The 26,771-nt window shown below is 41.9% G+C and overlaps 1 protein-coding gene across 1 annotated transcript in view; it reads right to left on the bottom strand.

Moving 5' to 3' along the window:
- The window catches only part of Trhde (thyrotropin releasing hormone degrading enzyme), a 335,962-nt gene extending 314,500 nt beyond the window's left edge, over window positions 1-21,462 (bottom strand). Inside the window, exons 1-2 of the mRNA XM_051176235.1 lie at window positions 20,408-21,462; window positions 7,897-8,170 (exon numbers count right to left, since the gene is read on the bottom strand). Coding sequence (XP_051032192.1) covers window positions 7,897-8,170; window positions 20,408-21,336 — 1,203 coding nt within the window. The 5' untranslated portion in view covers window positions 21,337-21,462. The remainder of the gene's footprint in view (window positions 1-7,896; window positions 8,171-20,407) is intronic.
- Window positions 21,463-26,771: the final 5,309 nt, after the last annotated feature.

Genomic DNA, 26,771 nt, shown 5'->3' with positions numbered 1-26,771 from the left:
GTAAGATGAGACCACATGGAAAAACTTAGATTAATAGAAATGGGTTAATAATTAAGACAGAGCTAGCCAATAAGAAACTAGTAACTGGCCAATGGCATAATATCGGATACAGAGTCTCAGTGTGTTATTTGGGGCTGGCACGGCAGTGGGACCCGGCATCAGGAAAAACCTTACTCCTTACATAATGATGTCAAAAGTAAAAAAGTACACAGTGAACCCAGAGCACGGAATTGTACAGGTCTTCTACCGTAAATGTTACAATTGTTCTTGATCATGTAATCTGTGGTTTCTCCAAGGTCTCTTTTCATGTTCCTCACCCAAATCCTACCATTTCTTGCCTTCAAATGTCTTTCATGTCTATATCTATATCATCTGTAACTGATGCTCTGTTCCAGTTTACCTTAGTTTAAAGAATCCCCCTGGTTCCAGTCTCCTCCTAGTGAGATGTATTAGACGTTGTGTGCAGACAGATCATCAAATAATACATATCATGTCCCCGGCTTTTAGCTTTTTAGCAGCTCTTGCTGTTGACAAAGTGAAATAATAAAATTTAACCAGCATCAAGTTCTTTGCAACAACCTAGTTCCAATATACTGTTCAAATTTAAGTATCACTCCTCCCTTGTAGGATATCTGAGCCCGAGCATTATTTATTTAAATAGGATAACCCCAATGAACACTATGTTAAGTAATAAAATTATGATTTTATATACTTGATCTTTTATAATGTTGATAACAACTGTGATAGCTTTTAAATGGAGCTTCAAATTTCTCTGACACCATCGCCATTGAAAGACACTATGTGTTAATGCTCCGAGATTTCTAGGGCCTGGAAAATGAACCAAAAGATTATCAGCTCACATAATTCACCAAAAGCAACACTTCCAATTCTTAGAATGAATCAGAAAGAGCACTCAGCCCTTTCTGCCAAAGGGGAGGAAGATAAAAATGACAGAGATGAATGGGATCAATATAATCATTAATAATGGAGCAAACAGATCATGTGTCCTCTTGGGGGAGATGGAATCAGTATTAAGAAGTCCACCAATATGAGGCCACCTGCTATCAGAAAGCTCTAGTGTCATGGAGAAACACTGTAGATAGCTCATATGTGAGCCCTAACCAAGTAAATGAGCTTCTTGACCTAAGGCCCTAGCTACTGTGAAACCCTGTTAAGTCACTACGGGCTCAGCATTCTTCAAACCCTTCACCCACAGCACACATAAACATGATTGTTTTATTGCTAACACTTAGGATCATGTCTAACTCAGCAGTACAACTTAAATCAAATGTTGGAAGTAGAGCCTTGTCATAAATAAAGGGATCAAGATCAGGCTACAGAAACCCACAGAGACAGCTGACCTGAACAAGGGGGAGCTCAAGGACCCCAAGACTGATAGCTGGGACCCCCTGAACATGGGTCTCAGTTAGAAGGCCTGGGCAGTCTAAGGGACCTCGGACAGTGGAAACAGGATGTATGCCTGGTTCACGAAAGGACTTTGGGAGCACATTCCCCATAGAGGGATACTCCCTTAACCTAGAGGCAGGAGGGAGGGCCTAGACCCTACTCCAAATGACTTTATGGATTTTGATGATGCCTCCTGGAGGGTATCTCCCTTCCTGTGCAGTGGGGGGGGAATAGGAGAGGGAGGTGGGGAGGGAGGGGAAGTTGGGAGGGAGAGGGAACTGGGATCAATATGTAAAATAAGAAAAAATAACAACAAAAAAAAGAAAAGAAAAGAAAGTTTAGAAACACATAGCTTTGGCTTTGAGAACAGATTATTGTGACAACTGGAAAAGCCTTGGAGACAGTAGAAGATAGCTGAAGCCTATGGGCCTTAAGAGGTGGGTAGTGAGGGCTTGAAGGATAATGTGGCAAATATTATGAAAAGCTGAATAAGAAGCTGGTTCAGTGGCTAAGATGCTTTCTGTTGAAACACTCTTTAGTTCAGATCCCCAACAGCTGAAAAAAGCCAGGTACTGTATATGTCTGGTTAGCAGAGACAGGTAGATCCCAAGGGCTCACTGGCCAAACATGCTAGGTGAGATGGTGATCTCAGAGTACAGTGAGGGTCCTTTTCTCAAAAACTCACAAACAATAGAGAGAACACTAAACAATCTCTGCCCTCCCATGTGTATGTGTGGCTCAGCAAGCCCATACATCTACTCACACACACATGCACACATTACACAGAAAAAGTTAAGCAGAATAAAAGGAGGTTTTTGTTATACAGTACAAAAGAGCATTGCCACTTGATTACCTTAGGCATCAAGAAAAATAAGGAATCTAACTACAGAAATAAATTTTTGAGGCGGAAGAGATTTCCAGGCAAAAACTTGAAAGTGACATCTGATTCTTCTCGCTGGCTGTGGATTTTTTTTTTTTAAGGAGAATATATAAGCTTAAGAATAAACTGCCTAATGTGAACTGAAATTTAGGAGAAATACAAAAGAGCTAAGACTCTTTGAATTTGAACCGTAAACACGTTCTCCTTCTTAGCCTCATTAGATGGAAGATTATTAAAGAAGAGTTGCAAGAAAATAACAATAGTACATGCAGTTCACCAACATGAAACACGGCCTGCAGCTAAAAGCAAGAGCTAGTGCTCTCTAAGCCCCGAGATTCTCTTGAAGTAGCACCCCAAGGCTTTTTCAAAAGATAAGTGTCTTTACAAAAATTTTAAAAAGATGTCTCATGAAGTCTCTCTGTTAAACAATGAGTATATGAGAATCTTTATTCCATGAAGCCTCCACATAGACAAAGGTTTATCTTAAAGACATTTGTGGGTCTAGTGTTGTCTGAGAGACTGGATGTAGCCTGGTGGGATAAAAACCTTGATTTTCATCATGTATTCTTGCTTAGCTGTAAAGTTGCAAAGCCTGTGGGATCCCATTTTGCACATTTGAGAGTGGAGTTGAGGTGATCCAGTCATAGACACAAACTATTTTGTATTTGGAAAAGAATTTCTTCAGAGGCAAAATTAAAAGCCCAAAGGATGAGGTCAAATGCCAAGAAAACAACCCACAGGGAACAGCACTGAACCGTAGCTGAGGAACTGGCAAGACCGCCCAGTTGGATTTCAGAATTGCTACAGGCCATTGACTGCTGGATCTACACATTATTTTCTATTCTGGAATACAGGAGGCTACTACAATCATAGTCTAACTTCACCATGGACTGTGGGTTGGGGGGGGCATGGGAGAAAGATAAATTAGTTGGTGATCTTTGTAAGAGGTCTCCTGAGTGAGGGGAAACATGCCCAAGAAATCTACTCATCGGCACCTGGATCTCAGCTACCTTAGAAGAGTTTGGATCTCAAATGCCAGCATATGTTATTATGTTATATGTTAGCTGATTCCCATTAGAGAGCATGTATTCTATGTGGATTGGATATAAATAGTTTGTGAAGAGAGACCAGAGTGCTAATTTTATAAGAAGACCACAAAGAAGAAGAAGAGGAGGAGGAGGAGGAGACGACGAAGACGAAGACGATCATAAAAAAATAATAAGATATAATATCACAAATAGCTTTCTTGTGGCTACTTAAGGCACTTACTTTGGGTGTTTATACTGGTCAATTTTATGTCAACTTGATACAGGCTAGAGTCATCTGACATAAGGGAACACCTGTTGACAAAATGTCCCCATCAGATCAGGCTATAGCTAGGCCTGTAGATCGTTTTCTTAGTGATTGATAAGGAAGGGCCCATCACAGATGGCATCATCTGTAGAATGGTGGCCCTGGGTTCTACAAGAGAGCAGGGGATGAGGAGCAAATATGAGGAGCAGTAGTCTTCCATGGCCTCAGCCTCAATTCCTGACTATGGATTCCTTCCCAATTTGAGTTCCTGCCTTGGCTTCCCTCACTGAATTGTAACAAATACATAAGCAAAATAAACATAAGGGTTACATAACCCACATAAACCTCTCCAAGTTGCTTTGGCCATAGTGTTCCATCAGAGCAATAGAAACCTTGACTACAACAGTGTTTTAAACTACCTCATAAGAAATGGAATCTCTCTGATGCTATACCATATTCTAAGCAAGTCTGAGCCATGCAGACACCACACAAAAAAGGCTATGACACACAGCCCCAGCTGATATCTCAGGATAACAATAAACCTCCAAACAAATACGATTCCAGGTGATTGTATTCCTGATTGTAAGAGGCCAGTCATTATGCCACCCCATCAGAGACCCAGACAATGCTGAGCAGAGACAAGTTGTTCCCATTGTGTGTCCCAATTACATACCACAGAAGCTCTAGATATAATTCACATAATGCATCATGCGAATGCTTTTTACAGTTGTTTGCTTTGCAAGTTTAGGAACTAAAACAGCATGGTAAGGGTAGAAGTCATACTTTCAGTTTTCAAACAAGAAAACTAGAAAGGGGAGAGCTTAACTAATGAACCAAGGTCACAGAGAAGCAAGGCAAGAACTCGGAAACAGATCTATCTGATGGCAAAACCCCATCTGTAGTCATCCTACCACACCAGTTTCCATACAGACTTCCAGATATCTATATTTCTTCCTGATATCTATATTTCTTCCTGATAATATTTCCCCAACCAAGCACAGCATGCACATAGCATCTGCTTCCCTGGGACCAAACCATCATTCAAGGTCCTCCTATCTCCCCTCTCCTCCATGAGACACATGCCTACATGGCAATTGCTAGGAATTTCTCTGCCTTCTAGTGGTCTTGGGATTGTTTTCCTACTAAATGATGTGTACGAGAGCTGGAAATGGCAATGACCACACCCCCCATCATAGTAGTGATGCTAATTCATAACTGTTGAATTTGTTGTTTTCCTTTCGTGCAGTCCCTGATTCTACTCCCGAATTGTGTTCATAGATTAAGGCTGTACTCTAATTGTGTACAGGATTGTAGCAGGTAATATATAACTATGAGATAGACTGAGCCCCAAAGAACAAAACTGAACCTGAGTATGTTGTCATGAGAAGTTAATGCCAAATGTAAATGGTCTGATCTCCACCTAACTTCAGCCCATTGACTTTCTTCACAGTATAAATAATCACTTTATGTGGTACATGTTTGAATGATTATTGCCTCTCACAAGAACACAAGATCTCTAGAAGCAACCCTTTCACTGTTTGCTGCTGTATTACCAGCGTCCAGTATCTGTTGTAGCATCCAGTCAATAAACGTCTCTTGAAGGAATAAATGGATGAGAAAATATCACACAATACGGATGTGAGTCGAGTGACACAAGATCTTGCTGTGGAATAACTGGTCTGTAGGCTGTGAATGTATGCTGCTCTCATTGGTTGATATTAAAAGCTGCTTTGGCCTATAGCAAAGCAAAATATAGCTAGGTGGGAAAGCCAAACTCAATAGAGGGGGAAAGACAGGTGAGGAAGAAATACAGGAGTTGAGGGAGATGCGGGCAAGAAGGATGCCAGCAGGCCGGTAAAGCCACGGCCATGTGACAATGCATAGATGAATAGAAATGGGTTAATTTAGATATAAGAGCCTGATCTCTAGGCCAAGCAGTTTGTAATTAATACTAAGCCTCTGAGTGATTATTTAGAAGCAGCTGTGGGATGTGGTAGGACAGAGAAACCTCCATTTACATTTTTGATTCTTCAGGAAAAGACAAAAAATATCTTATGTGCAATCTCTCAATGTGTAAATATTAACACCGTTTAAGAAAAAATTGGTAAGGTGTTTTAGGCATGATTAAACTCAATACATTTACAGATTAGGATTAAATATCTAATTTGCATTTGCAACCTCTATACCAGGGGTACCTTAGACATCTTTGTAATTATTTTGAACAGTGCTTTGCAAAGAAAGGGTAGCCTACAAAGCAGGTAATGATGCTGATGACAGTGGCTCTAGTACTCACACCTGGGGCTTTGTGAGATTCAGCTCCATACTATTAATATGCTACTCAAGTTCCTACCTCACAGCTCAAACAAAATTGAAGCAGCTTCTGATCTAAAATGACCACCTGGACTTCACACAACCATCCCACAGCCAAGATTCTGAAGCTAAATCTCTTCTCCTCCCATCTGCTAAGGGTTGAGAAATGCCATTCCCGCATGCCCCCAGTAATAAAGGGGAAAGTCAGTGAGAAGAAAATAGATTGCATTTCAAAGGGGGTGACAGGGAAAGAGAGTGGAGTTTCAAATTATATTTCCACAGTTGATAAACAGGGTTTCCCGGTGGCGATCCTGCTTTCCTTTCTACTGGTCTCAGTGTTTTTAGATGATGCAGTCTGAAGTTTCCTTTCGGTTGACCTTTAAATGTTCGTTGCTACCGTGTTTTATCTTCTCTGCATTAAAATTACTAAGTATAGCTGTTAAAATGCTCACTGATTACTTAGAGGTTCTTAACAATAAAAGAAGTCACGTCTGAAAAACAAGAGTGGTTTTACAAACAGGGCTTAGCAGCAAGCATAATTATGTAAGGCTGAGGTACTCTCGTGGTCTTTTAAGGAAAATATACCAGGCTGAAGCATTTCCAGTATCTTTTTTGGCAGCTGAGCTACCGGAAGTCATAGACACAAAAAGAAATGGGATGTCTCCGTGTTCCTTTTCTGTGTATGGTCCAACAAGCTCGGTCGTAAAGTGTCCACAGAAGACATCGACAAGCATCAGAAGAACTCAACATCTCAAATTATTAAAAGTCCAAAGAGTAAAATGCCTGCTAGCGCTATATACTCAGCATTTAGGGAATTGTACCCTGTACGGTTTTTTTGTATCAATAATGGCATTAATTTTGTATACGAGCAAATAAAAAAAAAGGAGGGGAAGGCTCCACAGTGATTTAAATTAAAAGTAGCAGTGAGAAAAAAATCTTTATCCAAAACTATTTTTTTTCAAAATTCAGGTTATTATAGTGCTGTGAATCCCTACAGGTTAAAAACATAGCTTTCTGTTCACTTATTATGTTATGAGCAAGGAGAGTGGAATATAGGAGCTATAAAAGTGATTCCCTGGACATAGGAGAGAAAACCCAAACCTTGGGAACAAACCGAAAGATTTGACTTGTGGTTTTTGACCCTGGGAAGGTTACTTAATCTATTTAAACCCCAATTACTCATATGGGAAAAGAAGAACCACAATGCCTTTATAGTCATTGTTGAAGAAATTGCTCTTTCAACATGGCTTAGCCTAGCATTGTACAACGCAATAGAAAAGTGCGTATACATCTTAATGTCACTAAGGAGGACCACCACTTGTCTTTACCACAAATTTAATGCAGACAATGTCTACACTACCTAAGAAAAGTAAACGAAATAATTACACAATGTAGGGTGACAGTTATTCTCTGAAGCCTCTACGATCTTAAAGTATGCTAAGTATTAATAAAGTGAATAGAAACATATAGTAACTGTACGATAAAATGCATGGGAAAGACAAACACAACATTTAGGCTAGGGTTCCCAAGAGACTCCTGCCAGAGAGTTTCAGTTCTATATACTACCATCATTCCATCATTTACTTTCTTCTGAGACCTGGCTAATAGGTATGTAGAGTTCATTGTACCATTGGGTACATTTTGTATATATTTGAAAAGACAAAAAAAAAGTCACAGTTGAAAGATGCAACAGGAATCAAGAAATTTTCGAGAAAAGTCTAGAGCTGTTCTAGGAATACGTAGGTCTGGGGTGGAGAGAAAGAAAACCAGGACCCATAAAAGAGGAGAAATGGAGCTGGCTTTAAAAAAAAAATAGAAACAGAGACTTTAGGGACAGGGAAGTTCTTGTCTGACTTTGACATGGGGATCACATCTAACATCCAATAACTAAAGACACTGTTTGTGTCAGATGTGAACACGCTACAAGTGACACCTATGAATCTATAAACCAGGTCACTTTACAGGGAACACGTTATCCAAAGCATCATCAGGCTGAAAATACTTACTACAACCCCACTCTTGGTAGTAGTTTCTCGGAACGTGAAGTTGCAAATCGCCCAGGCTAAGTAGTATGTGGACATAAGAGGGGTCTGTGAAAAGTGGTCTGTGACCCATCCATCTTCCTCAAACACTGAAGTCTCCACTGGCATGTTGGATAGAGACAAATAAGTTGCTTGGTGTTTGATGCTGATTTTGAAAGTGGCTTTGTAGATTGGCTCGTCGAAACATGGAAACGCCTTCCTGGCATGCGTAGGCGAGAACTGAGTAACACCAAGGAATCTGGGGAAAAGAAGAAAAAGAAAGTGACATGCAAATTACATGTACCGCTTCAATTAAGGTAATGACCCTACTGCATACTTCAGGTAGTATATTTTGATAAATCTGAAAATTCACATTTTTCCCCTAAACTGTGCCTCTATGTGTGAATAACATAAAAGTACGGTTCATGTATAATATACTGCCCCAACAATAAAAGTTCTTCAGGGAAGTTTTTGTCTCAATTAAAGTAAACTCTCTAAACCCGGAGCAGTCCTTGTTGGATGAAACACTACACTCAACAGAGAAACAACTCACGGGTACATTGGCAAACATTGAGAAATAATGGCTCTTTTATTGTATATATCACATTCCTCTTGAAGCCTAGGGCATCCAGCTTATAGAGATAATGAAACAGAAACCCAAACACTCTCCTCAAATTGGGGGAGGGAGTCTTAAAGGTCTTCACTGGGAAATATCTATACTCTCAAATCTATATCCAGTAATCTATTTATGTTAAAATAAATTACATTGATAACTATTAAAATCTTGTTTTGAATTCTGGCTCCAAAACTTCTTTTAGCTGCATCAAGTTTGAGAATTCTAAACCCCACCCCCCAAATAAGGAAATCCACAATTCTAACTCCAAAAGTATTGCACAGCTCAGATGGAGGATAAAAGGGTTATAAATCCCCCATTGCTAGGAATAGCTGCAGTAGGAAGGCCAAGAGTGTCCACATTGGTTCTCAAGATCTTCATCCTTTCTTAACACTATCATTTACATTTGCACCGCACAGTCCAGAGAGTACTGATTTTTAGGAAAATGGTTCAGCCTACACATGGCTTCATTTTTCTGGGTTTAAGTCACCCATAGTCACCTGAAGCTCAGAAATATCACCATAGAGTGATGCAACTTGAATATGTGATGAGATGAGACCATATTTATATATCTTTTACTAAGCATGTTATTAGAATGTTTTATTTTATTACTAGCTGTTAAACCCTTAGCATTACTAATTTATAAATTAAATTTTATCATATGTATATACACACTGTAACAAATATAGTATATATAGTGGTCAGGATTAGCCCATATGTAATGAGAAACTACTATAATACACACACACACACACACGTGCACACACACAATAAATACATATGTGATCTGTACAATAGATAAACTAAACATGTATGTATAATATACAAAACACATACAAATACACACATATATTTGATATGTATCACATGTGTATCAAATACATCTCTGGAAAGGCTGTATTGTATTAATTAGTTAATCAGAAATTTCTCCATGCTATCATAGTCTACAGTTACAAGTGAAGACCTCAAGTAAAGGACACCCTTACAATTAAGGAATAATTTATAATAAAATCTCAACCTTTCAGATATGGCATCTGCTGTAAGGCAGGTCAATATTAGACCCTTCATAAGACATTAATAAATCCACAAGGCATTTCTTTCAAAGGCTCTTTTGTCCATAACTAGTTCTCTACCACCCTGCTCTCTATTGCTCAGGGTATATGTGGCTAATATTACAGGATACACTTCCAATACAGAACTTAAAACTTGGCTTGACAATTAATTCCCAGACTAGGATACAGGAAGATGTACCAATCTCAACAAATAGACATGCATCTTGAATTCGATTTGCTATCCAATCTCTATAGGTTGTTATGTGTAGCAGATCTTATTTTATTGGTTATCTCTGGGTAAATGAGGTGTGAATATTCATACCATTTTTTTAAATATGGAGTTTATATGTGCCATCAGTGGTGTACATTTTAAGGTTTCATTTTTGAAATAAAGCAAAACGGCGGGTTTTAAAACTTGATTGTCCAGGGAGGGTTGAAGTGCTAGGGCTCATCCCAGACCTGGTTAAGTCACATAACTGCTTGATCTTAGTTTTTCATTTGTAAAGGTTAAATATTGTTCTCTTGGCCTTTCTCACGAAACTGCCCAAATGATAAAATGTAATAATATATCGTAAAGAAGTTTTAGTTATGAATCTTCATACAAAGTATTAATGTAGGAAAACTGTTAGAAACAAATTATTCCACTCCTATAAATTTCCAAAATAAAAATGTACAACCAGTAAGGTTTGCCCAAAGGCCTAGAATGCACATGCTCTTTATCCAAATAAAAGATAAATACATTTCAAAAGCAATACAATTAATTTTTAGCAATAAAACGAAAATGGTTTAAGTCAACTCTAAGTAAAAACGAATGTTCTTGAATCACAATACTCTTCTAGTTATTTTCTGCTGATAGTAATGCTATTTTGCATAATGAAATGTCAGTACCTTTATGTTAAAATGCACTCGCTCCCAGCTTTGTCTTCCTGCGCCTTCATATCACATAACATATGAGAATCTTATCTTTCGGCTTATTAGTTAAAAAACTAAACTGTGGAGCTTGGTATTCCTCTCTCCTGGGGCTATTTAAAAGATACCATGAACTGTACAGATGAGGAAAAACATTTCCTTTTATCATCCAATTATCGGAACACTCCAGTTCCAACCTTTGGGTGAAGAGATATACTCTGCTGTATGAAGCTTCTCACTGTATTCCATACTTGGATTGTTTTTAAGAGGGTGCAGCAATTTGTTCCAAAAGTCATTACAATCAAATCATACATGGGGGAGGGGTTCCTGCCTCAACTTGGTATGCCAGACTTTGTTGACTCCTCCAGGAGGGCCTGCCCCCCTCTAAGGAGTGGATGGGAGGTGGGAAGGGTGGGAGGGAGAGGGGAAGGGAGGGGGAAGTGCAACTGATATGTAAAATGAAAAATAATTTTTGTTTTAAAAAGAAAAGGGTTTATCATCAAAGGCACAATTAAACCCTAATAGTTTTTAAGTAAATAAAGAATAAAATAAAAGATGCCTTTGACATTAAGTAAAGAAGGGGTAGGAATTTATTAGCGGTAAAGATCTAAATGTGTCTGGGCCCAAGAGAAATTAATATGTTGGGTATTTATGCATAGGAGATGCATCGTGCCGTCTCTTTTCACACTACTTAGTAAGTAAATGTGATAGGGAAGGTAGCAGTTTAAGTCAGGGCTGAGAAGAGCTATCAAGATCATCCAGTGACTTTTTCTGCAATTAATATTCTTAATGAATTCATACACACAGTATATATCTATGCAAAGAGGGCTACCATATATTCTGATAATGTCTAAATGAGGAAATACCAATTTCACAGTCTGGCACCTGAGAACGATTGCAATTGAATTTCAATTCAGTATTTAGGAAAATCAAAAGAGGTTGTAAACAAAAGCAGCTAGACTGGGTTGCATTTAGAGTCTTTTCCAGGGTCACAATCTTATAACTAGACAATTAGAAATAAAATGTTCCCCAAATCTGGCAAGTTTCTATAAAAAGCATTAAATTATACAAGCACTACATAGATGCTGCAAGTTCTTCAATGTATTAGCTCCTCTCGACCAATTCAGTTTTGAGAGTTCTAAGTTTGAGAGAAAAAGATATATATATATGCTTTCCTTCCTATAAAGAGTTTAATAAATATAAGCCTGAACAATTATTATACCGGAAACCATGACAAACAAGGACAATGTATGAAGAAACTGAATTTGCTTAGGCGGGGCTTCTCAACCTTGACATTAGTGACATTTTAGGCTGAATAATCATTCATTGTGTGGGATGTGAAGCAATCTGACCAGCCAGTCCAATGTTTTCTCCCCAGTTTAGATGTCCAAAACTCTCTCTGAATGTTTCAACTTTTCCTCTGAAGGCAAGGTGCCTCAATTGGGAACCTATAGCCCAAATAACGCAAAGGCTTTCTGGAATGAGCATAAGAACTGGCCTGAGAACTTGACGAACTTTAAGGTGCAGAAGCGAGGACAGCAGGAGCAGACTGCATGGAACACCAGGAAAGCCCTCTGACAGAGAGTTCTGGCACACGTGAAGCTGCTACACTGCGCCTGTTGTGAGGACTCTGGTCCTTTCCAGTTCCAGGGTCTCACCTCCTTCTCCCTTAGAGAACAGAGTTATCAGTCCACCTACATCACCCTTAGAGAACAGAGTTATCAGTCTACCTACTTCACCCTTAGAGAACAGAGTTATCAGTCCACCTTCTTCTCCCTTAGAGAATAGAGTTATCAGTCCACCTCCTTCACCCTGATAATGCTGTCCTCCAACAGGCAGCACATGTCAGGTGGGTGCCCTCACAGAGAGCAGGATGACATGGTTTTAGAAACATGGTTTCACTGCCACTGCTTACATTTCATGAGTGTCTTCAGCTGGGAGAAAGGAGACCTCTTCCTTGTTCCCTGTCACTTAAAACTTCAAAGGGGCTTCTAGAAAGGGTGGTTTAAAGAAGAAAATAGAGATTTTGATGCCTGAGTTAATTTGAGGTGAATATGAGGTGGTGATGGGATGCCAAGTGTGAGAAACACAAGAAATTAATTAACGGATGACACCACTTTAAAGTACAACATAAATAGAAGACACACAGACACACATCACAGAAACACATCACACACAGACACATCACACACAGACACATACATTTACATACACACACATCACACACACACATACACACACATACATACACCTGACACAGACACACAACACACATATCACACACATCACACACATACACATACATACATGCACATCACACATACACATATACACACACATAGACACATCACATACATACACACACATACATATGCACACATATACACACACCCAAATGTGCATGTGCAGAAAAACAGCAAAAAGAAAAATAAGAAAGAAGGTAACAGGGTCAAATGTCTCACTGTCTATTTTCCTTCTGCCTTGTTTAAAAAACTAATGTCATCTTTATCTTTTAATGAATATGTTATTAGCATAAAAAATTCCACTCCTCAAAGTGATATTCTGGAAGTGTCATTCCAAGAATGTCACCTTAGCATAACTAGAAAAAAATGTGAGCAACATGCATATATTTTAATTCTCTCCTCTCTAAATCAAATTATTTGATTTTCCTAACAATTTGTCTATTTGACATTTTGGTTGAGCTAAGAGGGAGGGCTTGAATCTCTGCATTGCCTCTAAAGGGTACAAAGAATTGATTTCGTCTTATTTCTGCGGAAGTTCACCAGGCAAGTTACTTGTGTCAAGTCATTATGATACCATTTAGCAGAAGTAATCCATTAACGCTGGTTGATACTGCCAACAAATTACAGTGTGTGTGTGTGTGTGTGTGATACAAGACAATTTCTGCTCCATTATTTTCAGTTCTGCCTTTTCATAAAGGTAAAATATGCAGAGGAAGAAAGCATTGGCATAACACTTAGCATGAAGATTGATTCATGACTTCTCAGTTGAATCCAGCAAAACCAACAGACCTTCACATGTGGTAGGACATGTTTACCAGGTTGTCCTTAGGGCCTCATGTATGTGCACACACACATAGCATACAGTGAAGAAAGTAATTTTTAAATTGAATTCTATGGCATTAGAACAGCTACTGCTGCTACAGGATCACAGTAGCTCAAGGACAGTCTTAAGTGCCACCAACCCAAAGTGGTTACTATATTGCTGTGGTGGCTAGTTTGTGACAGAGTCCTAGAAGCTACCCACATACTTTTAAAGTCCACCAAGTTACAAGGTCATACAAGTTACACACACACCATTTCAAGTTCAGGTTGTTAATCAAAATGCAAATTGTTACTCAATGACAAAAACATTTTAAGCCAAAATGGGTCTTTGTTTAGACTGTGTGTTTTTATGTACTTCAATGAGTCATTAAACCTCTGCCATTTCAGAGGAGAAGCACTCCTACTGAATATTCAATGCTCTAAGCAAGTGTGTAGTCTATTTTTTAAATAACCATTTTAGTAAACTAAAAACATAATGCAATAATGCCAGCAATATGTATGTAGGAAGTGGTGCATATGTGAATAATCGTGTTATAAAAACAAAGCATAATACTCGTAATTGCTTTTCATTTATGTAGTACTAAGTACTTTTATCAAAAGTGAGTACTGAGTAATGGATCACCCTTGATAAAAAGTACGATCATGTACTAAAATCACTTTCCCAGGTCATAATAACTTTTTGATAATAATAAATAAAATTAATGTCTGAGATTCATTTGTTTTAGATTGGAAACGGGCTAAGCGTTATGAGAGTATCATAAAGCACTACAACTGAGCGGGAAAAAAAAAACCCACAGGAAGTCTTGGGAGCAATCTGTAAGACTAAGACCCATTGCTTGGATACTTAGCATTTTTCTGCATGCTGTAAGGGTACCATACGGACTCTTCTGTGCTTGGTGGCTGCTGGCAGGCTGTGCTACCATAATAAAAGAGTTTTGATTTTCTTCTGCTGAACAATCTTTTCCTCCACCCAGCCTTTCTAGTTGGTAAGATTTGATCTCAGCCTGGGTTTCTGTAGCCTTGGCTTCTTCTCCCTTGACCTCTGCTTGGGCAGAGAATGGACAACGGCCAGAGGAAGGACACTGTGACTAGTCCTTTAAAGTGACCTTTCCCCCGGTACCCGCAGAATGGGGTAAAAAAATGTCAAAACAGAAACACCAATCCTAGCCCACCTTGTGCCAGCCTGCAGAGCAGATCGCCAGTCACGGAACTGGTTCAATGACATTTAACCCAAAGGCGCTCTTACAAACTGTCAGGCACGATTCGCAGTGCCCATGCAATCATCACAACAACCCTATAAAACAGTGCTATTGTCCCTGTTTTCCAGAGGAGGACCCCAAACAGGAAGCAGTGGTGAAATGTCCAAGGTCACAGAAGCAGTCAGTAGCAGAGGCAGGACACAGAATCAAGTAGGCAGGGTGAGGAATATACATACATACATACATGCATGCAAACATACATGCAGACATACAAACATTAACACACACATGCATGCATTCATACTTTTCTCTTTCCAGCAGAACAACCAAAAAAAAATAGTAAAATAATAATGTGAAGAAAAAGATAACAGTACTTTTTAAACTTCTTCTGGTTGATGTTTATTTATTTGTTTATGCACTTTGCAAGAGAAAAGGTCTATACTATTAATTCTCCTGTGTGTGTGTGTGTGTGTGTGTGTGTGTGTGTGTGTGTGCGTGTGCGTTCGCAGAGGGAGGACTCAGTCACATCCTTCTGCACACTGATAACAGAGCTCCCTATAAGTCAGGACTTCCCAGGCACACCAAGGCCTAGAGCTGGAGAGAGCAGGAAGCCTGGGCCCTATGCCCCAACCCAGCCCCTTACCACACCCTACATCTACCACTATCATTGATCTGTGACTGTTTATGAATCTTCTAAGAGTGTGTGGAAAAGCTAGGAGACCCGGGAATGAATTTTCACTGTTGAATTTTCACCGATGTATGCCTCGAGAAACTCTTATCAGTGACAGAGAAAGCATCCACTCTCCGGAGATGGAAAGATGGCAGACAGCTTTGAAGAACTAACAAAAATCAGATGAAGTAGAAGCAGGCATTGCTGTAGACCTGGAAATATTAAAGAGCACATAAGAAACTAAGAGAATAATAAATGACTATGTGATGGGGGTATTGAGAATGGAGTAATGGTTATGTTGACAGCAATGAGGATAACTGTTGCTGGGGGGTGGCATCAACACAGGGAACACGGAGCAGTTATGTTTTAAAAGCCAATATTTGTCCCTTACTGCTTTTGTATCATTCTTTGAAACCATACTTGAAGTGTTGAATCCTGTCCTTGTAGTCATAGTGACCAACCTCAGTAACTCTAGACCATCCTGTGTACCATTGCCTCAAGCCTACCAAACATATACAACAGAAAAAATACTTTAAGGAAATGATGCATTGTACAAACCTAGTATATACTGGGAAACTCAATAACAGATCTATTTTCATTCACCAGCCATCCATAGCAGATAGGCTCTGTCCCAAGTCTCACTGGATACAAAAAACACACTCCAACTCATTTGACTTTTTCAAAGGAACTGAGTGCTCGCTCATTATCCAAAGTGGTAAAATAAAATCAAATAAATAAATAAGTGAAAATAAAATACCGCAAGATGAGGACCAGTTGTGAGAATTTTCCTATCAGAATGAATTATTATTTAATGTCCCGGACTTGTGTTACTGTTGCTGCTGCCTAATGAAGAACACTTTGAATTATGACCAAAATCCAACACTGGACTCAGTTTTACCAAATGGCTATGTGTGTCTGACAAAAAAACGTTGAGCCAAATCTATCAAGGAATCATATAAAAATGGGTTGGCAGCAAATAAATAAATAATGAATGCTCTCTGGATTTTTCGGTTTACAATCCTCAAGAGAGGGAGAAATGGTCATATATATATATATATATATATATATATATATATATATATATATATTCCATTTACTCATGTGCAACTCACTAAAGTGAGTTGGAGGAATGAGGGTTTTTCCCCATCGAAACAATGGACTAGGCTTTCTAACACTTATATATGTGTATAATAAAGTCACAAAGGACTATATGCCACCAAGAAAGAAAGTCCATCAGATTCCATAGATTTTTAGGGGGAAAAATGGCCCCTGATTCCCTTTGAGAACCACAAGAATTATTATTTTCATTTTTTCAAAGATCATGGCATCTCTGAAAAAAAACAAACATTTATAGAAAATGAATGTCTATTTTTATTCTGTCTTCTGTCACTTTGGCATGTTATGGACCCAATCAAAGTTTTGTCAAAGAAAAATACTCTCCTTTCTAAAAGTGAATAAAATGTTCATTTACTTTGGGTAAATTTCCGCCCTCAATCCGACCATCTGGATCTAAATTAAGGTACCCTACTTTGAACACGGGTGTGCACACCATCTGGCTACCCAAGAGCGGCAATTACTTCAGGTAAATGAACATTCTACCTAATTCTAAGAAGTGTATTCTCCCATAAGAGGCAATGCCATAAATACACACCCCTTTTATCTGCCTGCTGCACATCTACTTGGAAAAGGGTAAGTATGTGTTCTGACTAAAGGCAATAATTAATTATATGTGTACGGACATCTTAATTTTAGGGTAACTTGCTATTTCCAGTATTCAACAAGTGGCAGGCTTTCTCCCAGCCAACTGAATAAGTAAGAATGGAAGATATGTCCACGATTAAGGAATCTTGAGTTCAATTTGAGAAGTTCGTCTACTGGGTAGGAAACACAGTCTTCTTTGTAGAGTAGACACAAGCACTCTCCAAAACATAGTGGAGGATAAAATTTTCCAGGTCAAGGGTACATAGTTCAGCTCACAGGCTGACCATCCCTCCAGAAGTTCCTTCTTACTGCTGGTAGGTTGGTGAGCACCTAGAAGCTCATCACTCAGGAGTGAGTGTAAGGAAGCCAGGAGGACCCAGAGCCGCCAGTCAGCCTTGCCTTTGTCTTGAGACTCTTTCTCAGGCAAACAATGAAAAGGAAACTCCTTCTCCTGGATCTCTGAGAAAGGAGACAAGGTTACTGAGCTAAAGAAAGTAAGGGAGCAGTGGGGTGTCTCTCCTAAATATTTCAGGTTATTCAGTGTAACTGCTGTTGGCAGATTAAATATTTGTTTTCATTACAGAAATTACCCTATAATTAAATTGGCAAAAATGATGATTAACTAAAGATCAAGATATGTAATCATTAATCAAATGAAAATTCTGAGTTTGCATCTGTGTCCTTTTACAAAGTGGGTTTTTAAATGCCAATCTACATTGAATATTTTTAGTACAAAATCATTATCACTAAAAGGCCATCATTGGCTGAGTTCCTAATATTGGTCAGCTTTAAATCCTCTAAGTAGCTGTAATAACAAGAACAACAAAAGTTGATGTACGGAATGTTGGTATATATGTGAAATTATTAGATTATTTTTGCCTCATCTATTCCAGGCATAAAAGCCAAGAACTTGTAATATTCACTTTGCTATTGTGGGTGGAAGACAAAAACTTTCTCTAAAATAAATCCATCATGGGATTTCCCAAACACTGACTTCTGCATTTCTATTGGAAAGCACGTGTGCATCGGAGGTTAAACTTCCAGCCAAAGCATTTACATCTCTAGGGAAAACTGAAGGAGGAAGTCTGAATACAAACATGGACTGTGGGTACAAGAAATCCGTTACAGGGCAAGTGGAAACATCTGGTCGTTTTTTAGAGTCCTCTTAATTTGAAAGCACTGACCAAAACAAGCTGAGTTCTGCCAAATACATCTTGGCATGGCTTAAGAAAAAAAATACAGAATTTGAGAGGAAGCAATTTTTCTTCACCACAGTAAGTTGTATCGGTGAGGATTCACAACTCTCTCTGTTGACATTTTGACATGATGAACCTGTTTCCAACCCTCACAGGCAAATCTGCCCCCTGCAGATTTTACTGCATGTTTTACATAATTGTGTGCTTATTAATCCATAATCTGTGATACAGGAAGTGGTTTTGAAGGGTTTAAACTACCCAGACCCGACCCTGGGTGTTAGAAAGTGAATACTTTATGTATTGACTTAGAGGAAGTTGTACCTATCACACCACTGCTAACACATGGAGTACTTTATGCACGGCTAATTCACAGCAGTCTATAAATGATAAAACTTGTGTACACTTCTACACCACAAGGAAAACTACTTCCCAGCCTCTAACAATAAGTGTTTCCAAGTGTTTCCAAGCATCCAGCGCTCTGGTCCAGGACTGGGCAAACCAAAGGTCAAGTTCTGGTTCTCTGAAGACAGCCTGTTGGCCTCAGGCCCCTTGTGCTGCTCTGAGCCCTGGTGTCCTGCCGTTAAGGGACTTACTGAAGAAGGCTCTGCCTCATCACTTACTAATGATCAGTTCAGTCTCCCCGATGATTTCATGTATTAGTTCACTCTGATTGTCCACCTGCCCAATAGTCACTTAACTAATTGAAGTTATTTTAAAGGCAATGAAAACAAAACTCACCCATACATTCATTCAACAGTAAATGCGAAAGCTGACTACCGTAGGACACTCATCTGAACTTTGAATCACTCTATCGCAGCCGGGCCTTGGGTGAAGTACTTTTCAAGGCCATATTGATCTACGCTATAATGGAGAGTGAGACTATTATTATCACCAAGTTAGAATTTAAAGTAGGAGCTCTGGAGCCAAATTATCTGGGTCTCACTTTGTGATCTCAGTCAGACTATGACTTTGCTGAGCCTTCGGTTTCCTACTTGTAACACAGACAGCGCTGAACCCCATAGGGATCTGATGAAACTTAGTTCACCTGGGGTGCTCAGTCAACATTAGAAGCAGCTGTCAATCATTGCCAAACACTGTCAACTTCTAAACATTTCTCAAACTTTCACCACAGCTATTAGAGCTATGAAGATCTGGACACTGAGCTGCTGGTTCTAAAGAAAGTCCCACCTCACACAAACTTAAGAGAATGTACCCCCGAACCTAAGGTCTGCAGAGGCATTGGAGACTGGCTGCTAACTTTCCCTCCCTTCAGGGTGTAGTCTTTTCCATTGGCAACAGCTGAGGGACCAAGTGGAGAAAGGAGCCCTCCGGAGAGGAGACATCACAGTGCCTTAAAAGTCCCTCTCTCTGATTTTGACCACAGCAATGCTTTTCCAGACCTCAGCCCTCTGCCCTGTCCCAGCCCGCCTCAGCCCCCCCCCCAAACCCTGCCTTTCCAGACCTCAGACCTCTGCCCTGCCCCAGCCTGCCCCAGCTCCCCTCCCCAGCCCCCCCCCCAGCCCTGCCTTTCCCTCTAACTTCTCTTTGTGATCAAAATCTCAACTTGCAATTTTTAAGAACTTTACAAAGCCCAAACCTAGTCTGTGTTCTGAGTATCCCAGGGGGACAGAGGAACTATTCATAGTCAAGGGAGGTGGGCGTGTCTGCCATGGCCTGATGCCTGAGTTGAGCTTTTAACTTGTTTTTGTTGTTGTTGTTGTTGTTGTTGTTCTTGGTGGGTGGATGGGTGGGGGGGATATTTTTGTTTGTTTATTTGAGGGAAACGGCAAAAGCCCAGATGGCTACCTTATTGGTCAAGAGGAGCAATGGCCCAAATAGAGGAAAGGGCAGCAAGCATCATCTATTGGCATTGCTAAGTTTGTGGACTTGGCGACAGTGAGACAGCAGACATCAGGGAGACAGACCCCTATGGGGCCAGAGGACCATCCCACCTCACCTTGGCTTCCTTTCCTCAACCCCAGGGTGTCTACATATTGGAAGCCAACGGGGTCCCCAGGTCGCCCGCACCAGCTCAGCAGTGCGAGCCGCCTGGCGGGGTGGGGCAGCGCGGGGCACCGCCTCCCTCCGTACCTTCTCTCCCCGTGGAGCACATAGGAGCTGCGGAAGAAGCCTAGAAGCTCGTTCTCTATCAGGGCATTGTAGATAATCTTTAGGTTGTAATTCCTCTGCGCGTCCAAGGTTCTATTCAGCACCACCACCAAGACCTGGGTTTGTGGGTAGAGGAAAAAGCCTGCTACCGGGACAGCCCCGAACGCCCGGTCCTCCGCCACTTGCACCTTCTCCACCGCCACCCGGGAGGCGTGCAGCACCACGTAGCGGGTGGCGTTCCGGCACGCGATCTCCACGTTGACCTCCCCGGAGAAGGTGAAGTTCTCCATGAAGGCGGTGAGCATCAAATTGTAGTGCAGGGGCTTGAGGTGGCCGGATAGGCGCAGCTGCGTCCAAGGCTGCCACTGCTCTGGCTCTTCCTCCGACGGCGGCGGCAGGGCAGACGGGGTCCCCGGGGTGTCCACCTCGCTGCTGGTCTCGCGCTGCTGCGACGATTCGCCACCCGCGTGGTGGTTGCGCCGGGCGGATCCTGGGTGGCTGCTGTTGCCGCCGCCGCCGCGCTCTGGGAAGCCCGCGGGGCCACCGTCGGAGCCCGGCACCGCCGCGCTGGCTCCACACTCGTCGAAGCGCAGGCTGAGCAGTACCGCCAGCATGGTGACCGCCAGTAGTGCCACGATGGACACGGCAAAGGCCAGCACGAGCCGCTTGTGGACCGCGATGTGGCGCTCGGTGGTGCGGGGTCGCACTCCCACCGAGGCAGCCCACGGGTCCGAGAGCCCCCTGCCGCTTGCCCGCAGCGCGGCGTCGTCTTCTCCCATAGTGGCCGCAAAGGCAAAGGGTGAGCTGCTCTTCTCGGCCCCCTCCTCCTCCTCCTTCTTCTTCCTCTTCTTTTTCTTCTTCTTCTTTTTCTTCTCCTCCTCTTGCTCCCCCCTCTCGCCGTCCAGGGCCATCACACAGCCTCCTCCTCTTCCCCCGCCCCCTCCGACACCCCCAGCGGGCGGGCCACCCGGGCCACCGCCGGCGCAGTCATCGGAGAGCGCACGCGGGAGGAGGGCGCAACGCCGGCCGGGACCCTGGGGAGGCCAGCCCCGGTGCTCCGGAGACAGGCTCTGATGGCTGGCGACGAACGCGGCGACCCCCAGCAGCCCCGCCTCTCTCCGGACACCAGCTGCGGATCGCGGGGCAAGCAGCTCTGGGACGCGCCCAACTTGGGGAGCTTGTCGCTCGCAGTGTGCGCGCTACTCGCCGGGCTGCCACCGGGCGCCCGGGCACACGCCGCCCCCGCCCCTGTGCGCCTGCGGCTCCCGCGTCCTCCCGGGCGCCGCACTCTCCCAGGCTGGTTGCGGCGGCTCTTGCACCGGCCTCGGGCCGGGAGGACAGAGAGATCCGGGGAGAGCGACAGAGCAGGCAGGCAACTTAGGGCTTGGCCCAGCTCCCAGCACTCAGGCAGCCTTCGGTCTTCTGGGTGGGATGTGCTCGCAAAGACAGTTGCGGCGGCGGCTGCAGCCCGGAAGGCGCCCGAGCCTTCCACCCCGCAGCGGGAGAGGAGAGGATGGACGAGTGGACCGAAGGAGAGACTGGAGTGAGCCAGCCGGAGGAAGTCCCACGGCCGCGGAGCATCCGTCCTGGAGAAGCCTTCTCCACCCTGGACACTTTAAGCAGTGGTGGCGGTAAAAGGCGTGAGGATGCGGACTGGACAGCGAGCCTCCCGCGTTCCGATGTTCCTCTGCCCTCCGGAGAAGACAAGTGAAGAAGTGTCCCGCCGGGGCATCCACTTCAGGTAGATGAAGGTCTGAGCCTTGTCCCCGGGGGGAGAACCGAAGTGCGTGTGTGCCAGCGCGTGTGCATGTGTGCGCGCGCGTGTGCGTGTGTGTGTGTGTGTGTGTGTGTGTGTGTGTGTGTGTGTGTGTGTGTGTGTACACGGGCTCCGGGTCTAGATTGCCAAGGCTACTCCAGCTGCATTCAGGGACTGAAACTCCCCGGGAAAGGAGCTAGAGAGAGCGAGAAGGCAGGGAAGGCGGGAGGGAGGGGAGAGGTTGAGCGGCAGAGGCAGGCGCGGGGAGATTAGAGAGCTTTTCTCCGCTCTGTCACACCAGACACCCACAGCCACAGAGGGGGTTGCTGAGCTGCCTGCAAGAGTACATTGTAAATCTTCAGTGCAACAAGCCCAGCAGTCACCCCTCTTCCAGACTCTTTAGCCCCACTGCGGATCCCCAGAGGGGCGGCTGGAGCCTTGGGCTCTTAGCATCTAGAGGAAAGGAAGAAACTGCTGGGGAGAAGCGGCAGAGTCAGATCACACATCAAGCTTGCCAGAGGATTTGGAGGATTGTATGTAAATTGAAATAAATTCTCCAAAGCCTGACTGCATATATTATTATGGAGTAGTGAGCCCAGGTGCTCAGTACTGAAATAATGGTAGCAATGAAGCAGTAGATTCCTCCATAAGTAAAGACCCAGGAAAGAAGACGAGGATACATTTTATTTTTAGATTGAGAAAAGGATTAAAACATAATGCCTACAGTACAACATTAAAAATAAAACTTTATAAAGAAAACTGGGGACAGAGGCTCCATGACTGTGGATTTTACTACAGTGGATAAATACAACCCATCGTTGGTCAGTCTGTCACTTCACCTAGCCACAATTACTTTTTGCAACTTCCCAGTATTATCGTGATGGTTGTTTAAACTTCATTCAGATAGTTATGAGTCCCAGAGTTTGACAGCAAGCATCATCAGCGCCCAGTTCACAGCCTGCTGGCTGGCTTTGAACTCTCATGAGTTGGAGTTCTAGATTATAGTGGAAGAGTGTGCTCTCCAAACTTCAAAAATGTGTCTAAAAGGCTGTATCCAGAACAATGCTCAGAAAACAGCCAAGTCGACAGGGACAGTCAAAGACTTACTGTCTCTGCTTTTTAACAAAGTCTGTGGCTCAGCCAATAGGAAATGAAGAGATTCCTCTTTATGCGTTTCTTTTGTCTCTTTAAGTCCAGACTACTTTTAAGAAGTCAAGCCTGTCATTTTCCTTAGAGTGAAAAAGGAGGAGGAGAAGAAGATGATGATGATGAAGGAGAAGGAGGAGGAGGAGAAGGAATGTTATTGGCTTTGGGATACTGAGAATTTTTAAATATTTCAAAACCTGGTCGGTAAGAAGAGCCCACTTACACAACATGAACTTTAATCTGGGAGCCACAGAGCTCACAGCGTTGCTTGAGGAAGCTCTTTCCTCTTTATCCCTAGGTGGAGTACTTGCTCAGTGCCTCGTATTCTAAATGTCCACTTGCATCATCATAAATGACGATGGAAATAGGTGCCAGGGTGGGTATTTTTAAGCATGTTGCATGTGGGCCGTCAGTAACAGACCAAGGGAAATGCCACATTCTGCTCCAGTTACTTTCTCTGCTGTTTTTAAGCATCTTTGTTCTTGGGCTTTCATATGTCTCTGGCTGTGTGCATTTTAGGAGTTGAGGGCTCAGGGGTTAGATTGTTCACCCAGAATTAGGAAAAACAGTTTAGCAAGCCAAAAGAGCATCTGACCCTCAGAGAGGTTGCCATATTCTTCTGGACTTCAGAAATCTAATCTAGTCATTCAGGTTACTGACCTAAAGGACACAGATTACCAACAGCTTCTAGAATGATCCTTGGGAGTCTAAGAACCACTGCCTAAAAGAGAGTCTACAATCTATGGGGTCTCTAAGGTTCTCTCTCTCTCTCTCTCTCTCTCTCTCTCTCTCTCTCTCTCTCTCTCTCTCTCTCTCTCTCTCTCTTGTGATGTTTGTCATGGAGACTCCAAGAAGGTTTTTACTGTTCACTTAACTCAGCAATGTCTATGTACTTGTGAAAACTACTGCAACGTAACTCTCAAACACTTTGCAATTAAAAAATCGCTTACCGTTACAAAAGTTTCTCCGGGCTGATTAAATTAGCAAATGGATTGTTTCTGTGACCCAAGTGAAGCAAATTCAAGTTTATTAACATAAAGTGGGCACAATTTATTAGCTCATTGATTCCCCTTTAATGCAGTTTTACTCAATAAACTCGGTATCAAAGATCGAGGAAGTAACTATTTCTTCATCTTTTGTTAATGTAACGGTAATTTTTTTTTCTTCTTTTGTAATTTCCGAAAGTATAAAGAGTCTGAGAAATAGGCATTGGCAGGACATATTCTTGTACTATTTCCCTAGAAAATGTTCATTCTACTTCAAACCAAAAACAATAAGGAGAAGGCAAAGTTTCAGGCTGTGCACCTAAGAGGAATATTGAAGGGATCGACCACTAATATTTGGTCTAAAAGTTGTACTTAGTGTTTAAGTCCCTTGATTGGAGAATGGCTCGGCTCTCGCATGCTATAACCAGGAAGTGCTTTGCACAGGGGAGGCACCTTCCCAGAGTGTCTCACCCTTAGCAGGAACCATTTATTTATTGTAAGAAGTCTGTGATTGCTTTCCTCAACCCTCTCCCACCTTGTATTATCCTAGCCCACTTAACTTACATTTGGTATTACCAGAGAATGTGAGGAGGCAGCCTTGGCGGTCTCAAGGCTCTCATGCTCTCAAGAGGTTTTGAATCTTCTCCATAAAAGACAAAGAAAATTATATTGGGGAAGATAAGCTTAATAAATGAAGTGCCTGCTTTGCAAGCGTGAGGAAGTCAGTTGGATCCCGAGGGCTTTGGAGCAGGCATTGTGGAGCCCGCTTGTAAGTGCAATGCTAAGGAAGCAGAGATGAGGGAGTCCATGGCCTCTCTGACCTTTCAACCTACTTTGCAAGTTTCAGGGCAATGCCAGACACTGTCTCACAAAACACCAATAAAAATAAAAAGCATACCGACAGGTGAACTGTGTCTGAAGATCAATACCACAAGTTAACCTCTGGTCTCCACACACATACACACACGCACTCATGCACATGCATGCACACACACACACACACACACACACACACACACACACACCACAAAATTCCATTTCAAACCTTAGGGAGTAAAACGACTTTATAAAAACACACTATACTGGCTAAAACATAGGAAACAGTCAGTACACAAACCAACCTTCTATTCAGGCAGTCAAAAACAGTGGTGGGTTCTACCACAGAAATACATTTCTGAAGACCTCACACAGTTGGAGACTCTTGGTGACAGTGGAACTTAGAAATCTCTGTTTACCAGCTGAAGTGGCGCCCCCATGTGGCAACAAAAAAATGGCACCTTTGAAATCCAAAGCAGTGACAATTTGATGAAAAAATTAAAATTGTGCAAACCCATATTTATTGTGTCAAAGTTATTCATGATATATATATTGCACAGTTTGAAATTTCCATAACCTTTGACCTGGATCTTTTCTAAAGACATTCTTACAGAAAAGTCTCCTTATCTAACAGAACGTTCCTCAAGACCTTGAAGATAAAGGATAGGATTTTTCAAAAATATTTCATGAAGTATACAGTTTGCCAATTAAAGTTAAAACCTTAATTTAACTGTCGGTTGTTTGAGTTTTGTTATTTATAGGGATTAACCTAAATGGAAGTTTCACCTGAATCTGCATACATCTTTTTAGACCACCTGAAACCACTGAAGTTTGTTTGTTTGTTTTTTAAAACGACTAAAATATCGATATATATAGTAGCACACATTGTAAGTCCTAGGGAAGTCTTACAGTTATGCTGAAGGGAAAACAGAATAAGTTTTAGCACAAAATGAGCCCCTCTAGATGGCAAATATAAGAAAAAGTATGACTGTAATCTATGATAAAATTCCCAGTCCCAGCATTCAGTGTGTTATATGCAGAGGAGCAAGTATGGAGAATTCAAGAACGTTCTATTTTTCTTTGGGGGTTTCTACTGCTAGGTTTAAACTCTTCAGTGTTCACTCAGGGCCTTTTGGTTTATGATTTCTATAAGAAAGCTCCATAAAAAGCAAAGTATGTATCATGGAAATGTTTATAGTGTATTCACGAAAGCTGCAAAAGATAATATATACCAAAGTCTACAAACAGAATAGAAATTGGTTAACCTAGCGATTTTTTTTCCCACAGAACTACTCAACTTGTCCAGTAGCTGAAGAAACAGAACATCAAATTTACAAATTACAGTCGCCACCTAGAATATAAGTTCCTAGTGGTTGTTCTAGTAGAATAACATAGCTAGCAACTGTTTTGTGTCACATCACTTGTTCAAGTGGTTTGTCCTAGCTCATGTAATCATAAAATAATAGCCACCATATGGACAAAGTTGTTGCCTCCCCCATCCTGAAAATAAGGAAACTGAGGCTCACAGACCAACTAAACATATGAGGACACTTAATTAGTAAATGACAGAGTTGGAATTCAAAACCAAGCAGTGTCCCTTTAACACTGTGGCATACTGTTTCTGTAAGGTAAACCAATGTAA

Source organism: Phodopus roborovskii, unplaced genomic scaffold, assembly GCF_943737965.1.
Source record: "Phodopus roborovskii unplaced genomic scaffold, PHOROB, whole genome shotgun sequence".
Lineage (NCBI taxonomy): Eukaryota > Metazoa > Chordata > Mammalia > Rodentia > Cricetidae > Phodopus > Phodopus roborovskii.
This window is presented reverse-complemented; position numbering and strand designations above follow the sequence as displayed.